This window comes from Lutjanus erythropterus, chromosome 5 (assembly GCF_056507025.1).
Source record: "Lutjanus erythropterus isolate fLutEry1 chromosome 5, fLutEry1.hap2, whole genome shotgun sequence".
NCBI lineage: Eukaryota > Metazoa > Chordata > Actinopteri > Lutjaniformes > Lutjanidae > Lutjanus > Lutjanus erythropterus.
In genome coordinates, this window is record NC_139321.1 from 22,092,555 (window position 1) to 22,108,000 (window position 15,446).

The 15,446-nt window shown below is 39.5% G+C and overlaps 1 protein-coding gene across 10 annotated transcripts in view; it reads right to left on the minus strand.

Moving 5' to 3' along the window:
- LOC146326861 (protocadherin alpha-C2-like) overlaps nucleotides 1-15,446 on the minus strand; it is a 33,027-nt gene that overhangs the window by 2,236 nt on the left and 15,345 nt on the right. For 3 of the 10 annotated variants that reach the window (XM_084719149.1, XM_084719147.1, XM_084719144.1), the window contains exon 2: nucleotides 1,981-2,016. The exons of 1 other annotated variant lie outside the window; for it this stretch is intronic. In XM_084719149.1, coding sequence (XP_084575275.1) covers nucleotides 2,005-2,016 — 12 coding nt within the window. In that variant the 3' untranslated portion in view covers nucleotides 1,981-2,004. Of the gene's footprint in view, nucleotides 1-1,980; nucleotides 2,017-4,985; nucleotides 7,410-8,455; nucleotides 11,026-12,278; nucleotides 14,838-15,446 lie in introns of those variants that run through there. 6 more of the 10 variants (XM_084719148.1, XM_084719146.1, XM_084719145.1 and 3 more) reach the window with 6 other exon arrangements.

A 15,446-nucleotide genomic window follows, 5' to 3' on the forward strand; every position in this document is an offset into this window, starting at 1 on the left:
AATGCCTGACTCTCACTTTGTTCACCAAAAGTAATGACTATGACCAGAATATTGTTTTAATACTATTTCTATCGGCTCACCACTTTCGCTTGTCTGCAAAACTGACTACAGACTGTCAGACTCATACTGTGTCCAAAATCACATACTATCCACTGTATACCCAATGCGTCATTTTAAACTTGTGTTCAACTGAGTAGTACATATACAAGATATTTAATGTTCAAACATTTAAACTTTTTTGTAAATATACACTCATTCTGAATTTGATGCCTACAACACATTTCAAAAAAGTTGGGACAGTGTCAACAAAAGACTGAGTAAGTTGTGGAATGCTCACAAAACACCTGTTTAGAACATTTCACAGGTAAACAGATTAAGAGGTTACAGGTGAGTATCATGATTGGGTATGAAAAAGGAATCCATGAAAGGCTCAGTCGTTCACAAGCATTGATGGGGTGAGGTTCACAACTGTGTTGGCAAACAGTCCAGTATTTTAAGAATAATGTTTTTACAACCAAAACTACAAAGAAATAAGGATTTCATCCTCTACAATCCATAATGTCTATAAAAGATTCACAGAATCCTGAAAAATTGGTTGAAATGAATGCCAGCGGCCTTTGACCCCTCACAGCGCCATTAGAAGCCTATGTAATTGTACAAAGAATACTACATGGGTTCAGTAAGATGAGATGGACTGACGCAAAGTGGAAAAGTGTGATGTGACCTAACAAATCCACATTTTAGATTTCCAGAAATCATGGATGTCATGACCTCTGTGCTGAAGAGGAAAAGGACTGTCCCAATTGTTATCAGCACTAACCTCAAAAGCCAGCATCTGTGATGGTATGGGAGTCTGTTAGTGCCCATGGCATGGCTGTCACATCTGTGAAGGCCTCGTGAATGCTGAAGACAGCAAGACGAGGCCAAGACACATTCTGCATGTGCTACAACATTGTGGCTTCATAGTAAAAGAGTGCAGGTACAACTTTCCTGTCTACAGTCCAGCCCTGTCTCCCACTGAAAATGTGTGGTGCATTTTGAAGCACAAAATATGCCAACAGAGAACCTGCACCTGAAGTGATATATCAAGCAAGAAGGAGAAAGAATTTAACTTTTAAAACTTCACTAATTAGTGTCCTCACTTCACAAACCCTTACTGAGCATTGTTAAAAAAAAGGTGATGTATCACAGTGTTAAACTTGTCCTTGTCCCAATTTTTAGCAGGCATCAAATTCAGTATGAGTGTATATTTATATAAAACAATGAAGTTAATCAGTTTGAACATTAAATATCTTGTACTGTATTCACACTATATGCAGATCATTGCAGTCTGTTTTCATTTACTACTTACACAACAACCCAACTTTTTTGGATTGGGATTCTACTTTTGTATAAATAAGCAGTAGTACATATTTTTTTGGAGTGACTGTTTAGCGTGTAACACATTACTTCCTGAGACCCTTTTTTCTGGGTGGAGACGTGCAACCGTGGAAATATGTGATAACAATTAACTAATTAAATAACATATATTACACTTTACATTTAAACTGAAGCATTACTGACGCTACAGCTGCCTTGGTCACTGTTCACTTTTGTCTGTGACTCTGTCAAACTTTTGAGAAGGGACATAATCCTGAAATACTAATAAAAGTAGTGTTAATTACTGTTGTAGTTAAATTGCATGAATGCATTTTGGTGGGCTTGAGATGAGACTGTAATATGACTAACAGTAACTAAAATGTAGACATGAATAGGTTAACATAAGAGATTTGGCAAACTGCATGTGATGTCAACTGTGTGACCCTTTGCAATTAAAAAAAAAACTCCTTCTCCAAGAGAAATTAAACAAGACAAAATAATTGTAAAAAAAAAAAAATCCACTGAGAACAAAACAAACACAGAAAACAATTCAAACACTAAGTTCTGCAACATCATTCATTAAAAGGGCATCCGGGGCGGGGGAGTGAGACTCCTGCATACCTCCAGCTGCAGAGTGGACTTCCCTCATTTAGGGTACTTAAAGAGTGGGGAGAAAAAAAAACAAGCAATTTAATGGTCAGGTCATTGCAAGCACAAAAAAAGGATTATTTGTGTACGTATCCTATGATCACAGAGTTGCTGTTGCGGCACTATGAATGAAAAGTTATCTTTGAAAAAATACATGGCATGGTTAGTGTGACCCTTTATAACATAACACTTGTTACAATCTGTTCTATAAAACATTAAGCTATTTAACAGTTTCTTCTTCCAGCAGCATACTTACCATCATGGATAGATAGATAGATAGATAGATAGATAGACAGAGGTCAACATTCATTGGCATCAAAGGTCACTTTAAACAGTCTGAGTTTGGTTATGTAGTGTTTTGATGCAGAGTCCTGCAACACAGACAGAACTGATGTGTGCTGAAATGCATCACAGTTTTGCTGCAGTCATTGTTCAAAACAAAGAAAAACTGCATTGTGCATTTTTACTTTTTATCGTTGGTTCATACAACAGAGAGCATGTGTATTTGAAGACAAAGAGTGGGCCATGCATGACAAGGAATTGATTAGGTTATTAGTCAGAAAAGAATCTTTACTCAGACTTTTTTGTTTAAAGAAACAAAAAAGTTACTGGTAAAGATCTCATGTCTGTGTGGAAAGTTGCTGTTCTGCTTTTGACTACGTTGTCTTTTCATTTGCAGTAAATAAGACAATGATAAACCGACCACAAACCAAAGTCATGTAGAAATCTCTCCAAGATTACAATTGAAAAGCCCTTTTCAGAAAGTGCCATGCTGTAAAAAGACAACAAAACTTTAAATATAAAAAGTTGCAGATATTCTATGAAACAGAAGGTTGGTTGTTATGAACTGTTGTATTGGATTATTTCCACTGGTTATTCCTTATTTTCACTTCTATTTTCTAGTGGATTTTTTTTGTTGTTGTTGTTGTTGACGTGATCAGTAGAGGGTGTTAGGGGCGTATTAGGAGTTGGTTCTTATTAGTATTTTAAGACATACCTGTTAAATAGTAAAGACATTTTAAGATTTTTTAAGCCTTTTTTATGACATAAAGATTTTGTGTGATGTGAAACTGTTGTTATGGTATTTAAAAGTGCACCAGATGAAAACTAAAGAAAACAGAAAGCATCCTTAGTACAAAACACAAACACAAACAAGATCAGACGTAAAGCAGAAATGACGTGGGGTTCTATACCGAGAACCCACCCAACGTTTGTATTGATTTAGTGATTTTGTTTTCTTTTTTTCTTTTTTTTCCTTGTATCTGATTTGACACTGGTTTGAAGTTTCTTATTGTTTGGACTGCAAAATGTATTGTCATTATTCTTTTTTATATCACTTTTATTTGCCACATTGCCAGTAAACTGCAAATGAAATATTGTCTGAACTTCTTTAACAATGGGCCAGATGTTTTTCTTCACAAACTAAAGTTGGGAAAGAGGATTTATTTAAACAGCGATGAAGTGAGCTGTCATTTGTACATGCAGAGAAAAAGCTGCTGAGTCACTACTGTCTGTCAGTCCTGTTCGTCTTGGTCGTTTTGGTTCACTATAATGATGTAGACAGTCAATAACATAGCAAATGTGAGTTATGTAAGATGGAAGAAGAAATTTATGAAATATCTATTTTATTAATGTCAGTACACATCAGGATTCTAGAAAAAAAACTTGAGGATATTTTGTTACATATACCAATCATTCGATTAAGTTGAAAGCCAAAGATGTAATACCAAATTATGAAAATAAAAATCTGAAAGTTCAGCAACTTGTTAACTCGAATGAGGAAATTTCACATCTGTGATTCTTGAGGTCTCAACTGTCATTTGAATAATTCTTAAGTCTGAATTAATTTATTAATTACTTAATTTTTTTAAGCTGTACTTTGAGTCTGTTCAAATTACAAAGAAAGAAATGTACTCGCATGACAAATATGATACAATTCTTTAGAGTAAATTAATTTACTGCCTACCTCTTTTGTTAAATTGTTTGAGTTTATTTATTATGGCTTTCAATTTGTTTTAAATATCATAATTTTTTCATATTATTATTACTAGTAGTAGTAGTCTTCGTCGTATAATTACTACTATATATATTTTTTTCTTTTTGTCATATTACTTCATGTACTATTGACATTTTGATTGTATCACACCTGACAGGAAGGTCTTTATTTAGATTATATTTTTTTTATAAAGCCTAATTTATTATATTTTTAAGATGCCACTGGCTTGTAAGTCACGTATTGCTGATACAGATTGATTTTTTTTTTTTTTTTTTTTTTTTAAAGAGCAGCAAGGAAAAAGTCTTTTGGTGACATATTTAACTCTGATATCTTAAACATTTTTTCCCAGCTTGGGAGATGGAATTCTGCAAATCTAGTTATTAGTTCTCAATTTGCATTTGCATTTTATTCTTTAAGTTTTGTTTGTTTTTGGTCACACATGTATACAGTGATTGTAGAGATACTGAGTATGAATCACAATATCCTTTTTCCTATATAATCCAGCTGTCCGTGCGTAAAAACAGTGCCAAAAATAATGAAATCAAAGGTGTTGGATGGTGTGTCTATCATCAAAAATTGCTAACAGTTAATTTTGATTTAATATAATGTCAGTGTGCCCCACATCTTGCTTCATTTCTCCTCCCAATACTTAATGTCTGCAGAAATGTCCAAGATGAAATAAAAAACAAGTATTTAAAAACCGAAGGTGTAGATTATTTTTCAAATTAATTGATCAAGTAGAAAATACCTTCTATGACGTGCAAGAGGTGTTTTCTGACATGTTGTGAATGGGAAGAATTACAGTGTTACTGTTGATGCATGTTTTATCTCTAGGCAGTTGTAACTGTCTATGAATAATACCTTAAGATCATTGATGACGAGACAAGAAACCCATGACTACTATGGTCACTTCAGAGTGGATTTGATGCATATTCACGAAGTGCATCTGTGTGCACATTCTAAATATATGCTTTCCCCATACCTGCAGGGTGGAAGCTGCTGAGTCACTAGTATCTGTCAGTCCTGTGCCTCTTGGTATACTGGACACGATGTATCTGGAGCCCTTTGGCACAGGCTGTCTGACCACCAGCTTTCCTTTCCTGGTCTCTGCTAGAAACAGACTGTACCAGTAGGCATCGTTGGAGACCAGAGTGGAGTCTGCGATGGTGGAGTTCCTCTCACTGATCACACTGTTCCTGCAGGGAGGAGCCGCTTTGCTGGGCTTGGGTTTCTGACACTTGAGCACGATGGTGACCAATATGGTGATGAGCAGGAGAAATGACACCGAGCCCAGACCGATGACCAAATACAGGTTGAGGTCTGAAAAGATGTCGTATTCTAGAGGCACCTCAGTCATGTCAGAGTAGGCCTTAACGGCAGTCTCCACCGTGGACAGCTTGATGGTGACTGTAGCAGAGAGAGCAGGCTCCCCGTTGTCCTTGGCAACAACAACCAGTCTCTGGTGGCGCGGATCTCTGTAACTGAACATCCTCATAGTCCGGATCTCTCCGTTGTATTGATCCAGACTGAACAAGGTGGCGTCAGTCACCTGTAGAAACTGGTAGGTAATCCGAGAGTTGTGCACCGAGTCGGTGTCTAAGGCTATCACCTTGGCAACCAGAGAGCCTTTATCGGTGGATCTGGGGATCTTCTCCTCCACCACCGAGCCATGCGCGCGCCACGGAGACACAATAACCGGGGCGTTGTCGTTCTGGTCCACTATGATGATGTGGACGGTCACGTTACTGCTGAGTGGAGGAGAGCCAGAGTCTCTGGCCTCGATGTGGAAAAGAAACTCCTTCTCGATCTCATAGTCAAAAGTTTTGAGTGCGTAAAGATTCCCGTTCTCTGGATTGATGGAGAACAGCATGGACATGGAGGTGTTGGCTATCTCCTTCTCCAGGATGAAATAAACTAGATACTGGTTTTCATGGAGGTCAGGGTCAAAGGCAGTGAGAGAACTGAGCAAGGCTCCAGGTGCGTTATTCTCCATCACACGTATGGTATAAAATGAAAGAGGGAACTGTGGAACATTGTCATTAACATCCAGCAGTTCTAACGTCATAGTTTCATTGTCAGATAAAGGAGGAGAACCTCTGTCTGTAACAGTGAAAGTGATGTCATATTCTGGAACCTTCTCACGGTCTAACGGCTCTGACACCACTAATTCATAATAGTTATCAGAGGATTCCCTCAGTTTGAAAGGCATATTATCTGGAATATGAAGATCAACCACTCCATTGTCACCTGAGTCTTTATCACTGACACTAACTACAGCTATCACTGTGTCTAACTCGATGTTTTCACTGACTGGACTCTGAAATGATTTGATGGATATTTCTGGGTGGTTATCATTCATATCTGTCACCTGTATCGTCAGTTTACACTGTCCAGATAAGGAGTTAGGCCCCTTATCACTGGCAATAACCTCCATTTCATAAATCTTAAGATCTTCATAATTTATCATCTCTTTCACTCTGATTTCACCGTTTTCTGGATTCAAGTTAAACATCTGTTGCGTTCTCTCTGACGTATACAAACTATATGAATAAACAATATCAGAATTGGACCCTTCGTCTAAATCAGTGGCGTTTAATTTGATCACCAGACTGCCAATTGGGGAGTTTTCCATCACTTCTACGACGTATTTGTCTTTGTCAAATGAAGGGGCGTTGTCGTTCACATCAAGCACGCGAACAATGATGCTGGCTGTACCTGTGCGCGTGGGAACTCCACCGTCCACAGCAGTCAGTATTAGATTATGAACAGCCTGCTGCTCTCTGTCTAAAGCTTTCTTCAGAATCAAATCTGCAAACTTCGTCCCGTCTCTCCCGGTCTGAATTTCGAGTTCAAAATGTTCACTTGAGCTCAGATGATAATTTTTCACAGAATTCGTTCCAACATCTGGATCTGCAGCATTATTCAGCGAGAATCTCTCTCCAACGGGGCTTGATTCAGATATGTCCAAATGCATCGTCCCTCGTCGAAAATGAGGAGCGTTGTCGTTAATATCAGTGATTTCCACTTCAATATTAAACATTCGTACTGGATTTTCAATTGTAGCGTCTAATTTAAGAAAGCACGACGTAGTTGTCTTCGAAGGGCATAAAAACTCTCTGTCAATCCTCTCTAAAACGAACAGCTCCCCTGTCTCCTTGTTGATGTCGAGATATTTCTTATTAGCTACCACATCTATGCGCATTTTCCTTTCATTTAGCGTTTTAACGTCCAACCTCAAATCAGTTGCTAAATTGGCAACAACAGATCCTTCCTCCATTTCTTCAGGAACAGAATAGTGGGTGACGGTGAATACCGTGTTCATGATGGCAGAAAGAAAGAGACATACAGAAACGTACCCTCCCGTGCGCAACAGTGGGATCCGATCCTCCATCGTGCAAATTCCGTAATCAAAGCCTTGAAATGTCCTGACACCCAAAGAAACCACCCTCTTATTGAACGAACAAACGAAATGGCGATCTAAAAAGTAAACGTGTCTTAACGCTTAGACCAAGAGTGACATCACTGTAGTGCAATGTCTGGCCGTCCTTCCTCCAATAAATTCTATGAGACTGATGACCTCACCAGTGAGTCTGTTTTCATGGAGAGTAGCGACGTAGTAGTTTAGTGTGAGCCTTTGCAAACGTTTAAAACAAAAATATGTTTATATTGTTTTAAAGAACTAAGACTGCCAGAGGAGTTTCAACACAGGTTAAAAGCTGGAATAAGTCTTTTGGTTACGTTTTCAACGTTAATTTTAAAGCATGTATGCACTGCTTGGGAAGCGGAATTTTGAAAAGCTGGTGATTATTACGAATGTCATACATTTGGATTTAATTATAAAGGTTTTGTTAGTTTATTTTTTTCAGACGGGAATGCAGTGATTTTAAGGCTACACAATAATAATAACTTTCCTCATTCCCTCGTCGTCTGCGAGTTTTAGTTGTCCGTGCGTAAAAGTCAAAACTGATTAAATCAAAACTGTGCGTGTGTGTCGTCAATAATTGCTACTGATACTTTCAATGTAACATCATATCAATGTGCCCCACATCTTGCGCCATTTCTCCTCCCAACACCTAATGTCTGCAGAAATATACATGCTGAAATAACTATGAATGAACTATTTGGAAAAGGGGGGTTTAAATTATTTGTCAAATTACTGGTTAGACTAAATACACAAGTAGGAAATAGCTACCAGAAAGTATAAGAAGATTTATCGGAGACGTTGTTAATTTACACAAGTACAATTTTAGCAGTGATGCATGGTTCCTTTTTAGTTATTTGATAACTATTTATGTATAATAACATAAAATAGGTGAAGAGCAGAGTACAAGTTCTCAAGCGCTGACTTGACAAGAAAGTCACAATTGCTATGGTCTCCCATGAGTGGACTTTTTGAATATCCACTAAGTACATCTGTGTGTATCACATGTTAAATAAGTATTTTCCCCATACCTGCAGAGTAGACGCTGCTGAGTCACTAGTATCTGTCAGTCCTGTGCCTCTTGGTATACTGGACACGATGTATCTGGAGCCCTTTGGCACAGGCTGTCTGACCACCAGCTTTCCTTTCCTGGTCTCTGCTAGAAACAGACTGTACCAGTAGGCATCGTTGGAGACCAGAGTGGAGTCTGCGATGGTGGAGTTCCTCTCACTGATCACACTGTTCCTGCAGGGAGGAGCCGCTTTGCTGGGCTTGGGTTTCTGACACTTGAGCACGATGGTGACCAATATGGTGATGAGCAGGAGAAATGACACCGAGCCCAGACCGATGACCAAATACAGGTTGAGGTCTGAAAAGATGTCGTATTCTAGAGGCACCTCAGTCATGTCAGAGTAGGCCTTAACGGCAGTCTCCACCGTGGACAGCTTGATGGTGACTGTAGCAGAGAGAGCAGGCTCTCCGTTGTCCTTGGCAACAACAACCAGTCTCTGGTGGCGCGGATCTCTGTAACTGAACATCCTCATAGTCCGGATCTCTCCGTTGTATTGGTCCAGACTGAACAAGGTGGCGTCAGTCACCTGTAGAAACTGGTAGGTAATCCGAGAGTTGTGCACCGAGTCGGTGTCTAAGGCTATCACCTTGGCAACCAGAGAGCCTTTATCGGTGGATCTGGGGATCTTCTCCTCCACCACCGAGCCGTGCGCGCGCCACGGAGACACAATAACCGGAGCGTTGTCGTTCTGGTCCACTATGATGATGTGGACGGTCACGTTACTGCTGAGTGGAGGAGAGCCAGAGTCTCTGGCCTCGATGTGGAAAAGAAACTCCTTCTCGATCTCATAGTCAAAAGTTTTGAGTGCGTAAAGATTCCCGTTCTCTGGATTGATGGAGAACAGCATGGACATGGAGGTGTTGGCTATCTCCTTCTCCAGGATGAAATAAACTAGATACTGGTTTTCATGGAGGTCAGGGTCAAAGGCAGTGAGAGAACTGAGCAAGGCTCCAGGTGCGTTATTCTCCATCACACGTATGGTATAAAATGAAAGAGGGAACTGTGGAACATTGTCATTAACATCCAGCAGTTCTAACGTCATAGTTTCATTGTCAGATAAAGGAGGAGAACCTCTGTCTGTAACAGTGAAAGTGATGTCATATTCTGGAACCTTCTCACGGTCTAACGGCTCTGACACCACTAATTCATAATAGTTATCAGAGGATTCCCTCAGTTTGAAAGGCATATTATCTGGAATATGAAGATCAACCACTCCATTGTCACCTGAGTCTTTATCACTGACACTAACTACAGCTATCACTGTGTCCACTGGTTCATTTTCTTTGATCGGACTCTGAAATGATTTGATGGATATTTCTGGGTGGTTGTCATTCATATCTGTCACCTGTATCGTCAGTTTACACTGTCCAGATAAGGAGTTAGGCCCCTTATCACTGGCAATAACCTCCATTTCATAAATCTTAAGATCTTCATAATTTATCATCTCTTTCACTCTGATTTCACCATTTTCTGGATTCAAGTTAAACATCTGTTGCGTTCTCTCTGACGTATACAAACTATATGAATAAACAATATCAGAATTGGACCCTTCGTCTAAATCAGTGGCGTTTAATTTGATCACCAGACTGCCAATTGGGGAGTTTTCCATCACTTCTACGACGTATTTGTCTTTGTCAAATGAAGGGGCGTTGTCGTTCACATCAAGCACGCGAACAATGATGCTGGCTGTACCTGTGCGCGTGGGAACTCCACCGTCCACAGCAGTCAGTATTAGATTATGAACAGCCTGCTGCTCTCTGTCTAAAGCTTTCTTCAGAATCAAATCTGCAAACTTCGACCCGTCTCTCCCGGTCTGAATTTCGAGTTCAAAATGTTCACTTGAGCTCAGATGGTAATCTTTAACAGAATTCGTTCCAACATCTGGATCTGCAGCATTATTCAGCGAGAATCTCTCTCCAACGGGGCTTGATTCAGATATGTCCAAATGCATTGTCCCTCGTCGAAAATGAGGAGCGTTGTCGTTAATGTCCGTGATTTCCACTTCAATATTAAACATTCGTATTGGATTTTCGATTGCAGCGTCTAATTTAAGAAAGCATGACGTAGCTGTCTTTAGTGGGCATAAAAACTCTCTGTCAATTCTTTCCAGAATAAACAGCTCTCCTGTGTCTTTGTTGATGTCAAGATATTTTTTATTGCCTACAACGTCTACACGCATTTTTCTTTTGTTCAGAGTCTTCACGTCTAAACCCAAATCAGCTGCTAAATTTGCAACAACAGATCCTTCTTCCATTTCTTCAGGAACAGAATAATGGGTGACGGTAAACACCGTGTTCATGACAGCAGAGAGAAAGAGAAATACTGAAACGTACCCTCTCCGGGAATATTGACGAATATGACGAGCCATTGAAGAGAATCCGTATATAAAGCCTTGGGATGTTGTGTCGGAGAAAAGGGAAACTGTCCTTAATATGAAATGCTGAAAGTAAACGGGGGTATTTAAGGAACACGTTCCTTTATCTTGAGATCAGCCGAGGTTTGCGTGTAATATGTCTGCCTGCCGCATCTCCAATGAAGTATCTGGAGAAACATGACCTCATCGGTGCGTGGGTTTTTGTGGAGAGCAGCGACGTGAATAGGCCCTCATGAACATCTACACCTCATAATGTATCGTGGACGTCAAGTTTTAGTTAGAAAAAGATAAATTGGGAAGTTAAGTTTTTGATGTTAAGAGAAAAATTGTAATTAAATATTTGGCATGAGTTTTTCCTGGTTACGGATCTTGGTTCTTCTAGAGTTACAGGGCAAAATCTCTTAGTTTATTTGGTTGGTTGTTTTTTTCGTTGTATTGTTTTTCTAAGTATTGAAATATACTGTTGTTGTATTATATTTAATCGCAAACATTCTACGTAATATTCTGCCAGTTAAAGTATATGATATCACAGTTCTTACCTTGGGGTTCGACATTTACGCACGGATTTGTGTGCGAAAAACCATTCTAGCATTGTAAAAAGAAGTTAGTTTGCACATGTATTCACTTTCTTTTTTAGGTGGTTTTCTTAAGTTCAGGAGTGAATATTTCTCATGTTTAAGTGGTGTTTCCACCGACAGTTTTTTGCTGGTTACTGATCTTTGGATTTTCTAGATATGTGGTGCAGCAACTACAGATTATTGTTTTTGCTGTCATGTATTTTTAAGTATTAAAATGCATTCTTATTGTATTACCTTTTAACCACAAACATACTACATAATATTATATTAGTCCAAAACAAATATTATCACAACCCGTGCCTTTATGTTTGACTTTTACGCACCATTTTGTGTGCGTAAAACCATTCCACTGTGGTAAATGAGTTATTCTGAACCCGTATTTAGGCTATATTTTAATGGATTTTATCGGCAGTAAAAACTTTTGGCATTTAAGTAATGTTGCCACATGCAGCACACTGAGTTGCCTAAGGCAGTATGAATTTAAGCCGTACCAAAATACCCAATGCGACAAAAACTGATTTAATGGAAAAGGCAGCACTGGAAATGCCCAGCGATTTATCGAAAGTTAAAGGAATTAAAGTATCGTGTCAAGGCTTGAATGATATCTCGATGTAAACTTTGATGAAGATCATATGTGTGTCTACTAATTTAGGAAACACCATTACAATATGAATTCTACTATTTTGGTAGCTATTGGGGGTACATACATGTACACCCTGAAAGGAATGTAGAGTCGTAATCTTTACGTTTGAAAATACCAAGATTTAGCTATTTAAAAAAAAAAAAAAAAACATTGGCGAATAAAATGTTAAATTTAGGTTTTCCCATACCTGCAGAGTAGATGCTGCTGAGTCACTAGTGTCTGTCAGTCCTGTACCTCTTGGTATACTGGACACGATGTATCTGGAGCCCTTTGGCACAGGCTGTCTGACCACCAGCTTTCCTTTCCTGGTCTCTGCTAGAAACAGACTGTACCAGTAGGCATCGTTGGAGACCAGAGTGGAGTCTGCGATGGTGGAGTTCCTCTCACTGATCACACTGTTCCTGCAAGGAGGAGCCGCTTTGCTGGGCTTGGGTTTCTGACACTTGAGCACGATGGTGACCAATATGGTGATGAGCAGGAGAAATGACACCGAGCCCAGACCGATGACCAAATACAGGTTGAGGTCTGAAAAGATGTCGTATTCTAGAGGCACCTCAGTCATGTCAGAGTAGGCCTTAACGGCAGTCTCCACCGTGGACAGCTTGATGGTGACTGTAGCAGAGAGAGCAGGCTCTCCGTTGTCCTTGGCAACAACAACCAGTCTCTGGTGTCGCGGGTCTCTGTAACTGAACATCCTCATAGTCCGGATCTCTCCGTTGTATTGGTCCAGACTGAACAAGGTGGCGTCAGTCACCTGTAGAAACTGGTAGGTAATCCGAGAGTTGTGCACCGAGTCGGTGTCTAAGGCTATCACCTTGGCAACCAGAGAGCCTTTATCGGTGGATCTGGGGATCTTCTCCTCCACCACCGAGCCGTGCGCGCGCCACGGAGACACAATAACCGGAGCGTTGTCGTTCTGGTCCACTATGATGATGTGGACGGTCACGTTACTGCTGAGTGGAGGAGAGCCAGAGTCTCTGGCCTCGATGTGGAAAAGAAACTCCTTCTCGATCTCATAGTCAAAAGTTTTGAGTGCGTAAAGATTCCCGTTCTCTGGATTGATGGAGAACAGCATGGACATGGAGGTGTTGGCTATCTCCTTCTCCAGGATGAAATAAACTAGATACTGGTTTTCATGGAGGTCAGGGTCAAAGGCAGTGAGAGAACTGAGCAAGGCTCCAGGTGCGTTATTCTCCATCACACGTATGGTATAAAATGAAAGAGGGAACTGTGGAACATTGTCATTAACATCCAGCAGTTCTAACGTCATAGTTTCATTGTCAGATAAAGGAGGAGAACCTCTGTCTGTAACAGTGAAAGTGATGTCATATTCTGGAACCTTCTCACGGTCTAACGGCTCTGACACCACTAATTCATAATAGTTATCAGAGGATTCCCTCAGTTTGAAAGGCATATTATCTGGAATATGAAGATCAACCACTCCATTGTCACCTGAGTCTTTATCACTGACACTAACTACAGCTATCACTGTGTCTAACTCGATGTTTTCATTGACTGGACTCTGAAATGATTTAATAGATATTTCTGGATGATTGTCGTTCATGTCTTCAACCAGAATCTTTATAGTACATTGTCCTGATAAACTATTGGCTCCTTTATCAGTTGCTATAACCTCCATGTCATAAATTTTAAAATCTTCATAATTTAACGTCCCTTTAACAGTAATTTCACCAGTTGAAGGATTCAAGTTAAATGTTTCTTGTGTTTTCTCTGATGTATATAAACTATATGAGTATGTTATATCAGAATTTGATCCCTCATCTAAGTCTGTTGCATTAAGATGTGTAACAAGGCTTCCAATAGGAGAATTTTCCAAAATTTTAACACGATATATTGGTTTGTCGAATGTAGGTGCATTATCATTTGTGTCCAAAACATGAACAATAACACTTGCAGTACCAGATCGAGCAGGTGTGCCTCCATCAACAGCGGTGAGAATTAAATTATGAACAGCCTGCTGCTCCCGATCTAAGGCCTTTTTCAATATCAAATCAGCGAACTTAGACCCATCTCTTCCAGACTGAACCTCAATAGAAAAGTGTTCATTTTCACTCAGATGGTATGTTTTCACTGAATTACTTCCAACATCAGGGTCAACAGCGTTGCTTAATGAGAATCTTTCTCCAGTAGGCGTTGACTCGGATATGTCCAAATGTATGGCGTCTCGTCGAAACTGTGGGGCATTGTCGTTTATATCCAAAATTTCTAGTTCTATGTTAAATATTCGCAACGGATTTTCAAGTATTACTTCCATCTTCAAGTAGCACTGTGTCAGCGTTTTTGTACAAAGTTGTTCCCTGTCAATTTTCTCTACGACATAAAGCTCACCAGTCTCTTTGTTCACGTCCAAATATTTTTTGTTGGCGATCAGGTCAAGGCGCATCTTCCTCTGATTCAGTGTTTTAACATCCAGGGTGAGATCATTAGCAAGATTGGCGACAACGGATCCTTCTTTCATTTCCTCTGGTATAGAATAATGAGTCACTGAGGCAGTTATTGGACGAATGAAAGAGAAGAGAATAACAAGCGCCACATACCTTTTCCGTGACTGCATTGTTACTTCGAATCCCATTATTTTTCTCCTGTACAACGCTTGCAGTACGTACGTCAATATAAAGCATTTATCCACTGCTTTTTGACGATGGTATTAAAGTATCCGTACAACCGTTCGGGCGAAATTTTGAATCCGTTGGACTCACAGAAAATCAAAATGTATTTTCTCGCCTTTCATGTGAGTTTCAGGACCACGGAGCTGTCCGGCTGTTTGAAGCTCTACCGTTCTTACAATGAATCCCTTTCATGGGGCTGTGGGTTAGTATTTTATTGAGTAAACAGCGCCACACTTTGTAAATTGCAGTATGGTGTATTTAAAATGAGATCAATTTAAAAAGCAAACCGTTAAGGTTGAACGCATATGTATGATTTACACAGGGACAGGTTCCCACCATTGTTGAAAATATAATTTGTTAAAATGGTTTGAAAATATCTTGCACCACTAAAGTTTAGCTAAAAAATGAGAACGCTTTGAGTGTTTATTTACACAATAAGAGAGCAAGCAATGACTTATGATCGGTTGAATTTGACTCAAGAACTCTTGTGAATTATGTTTCTCTAATGTTAAAATATCCAGCTTTGAAACTAAAAGGCACGTTAACTTCATACCTAAAGGCTGATTTGTTATTTTAAACTAATGTTAACATTCCTTCAGTTGTTTCGACTTTGTCATATTTCATGGCGATGAAACTGGCGATTGTTATCTCTGGGCTGACTGGCATGCACTGGTGCTTTCTCCAGTATATGGGATATTGGAATTGTTCAGTTGATTTATATGGTG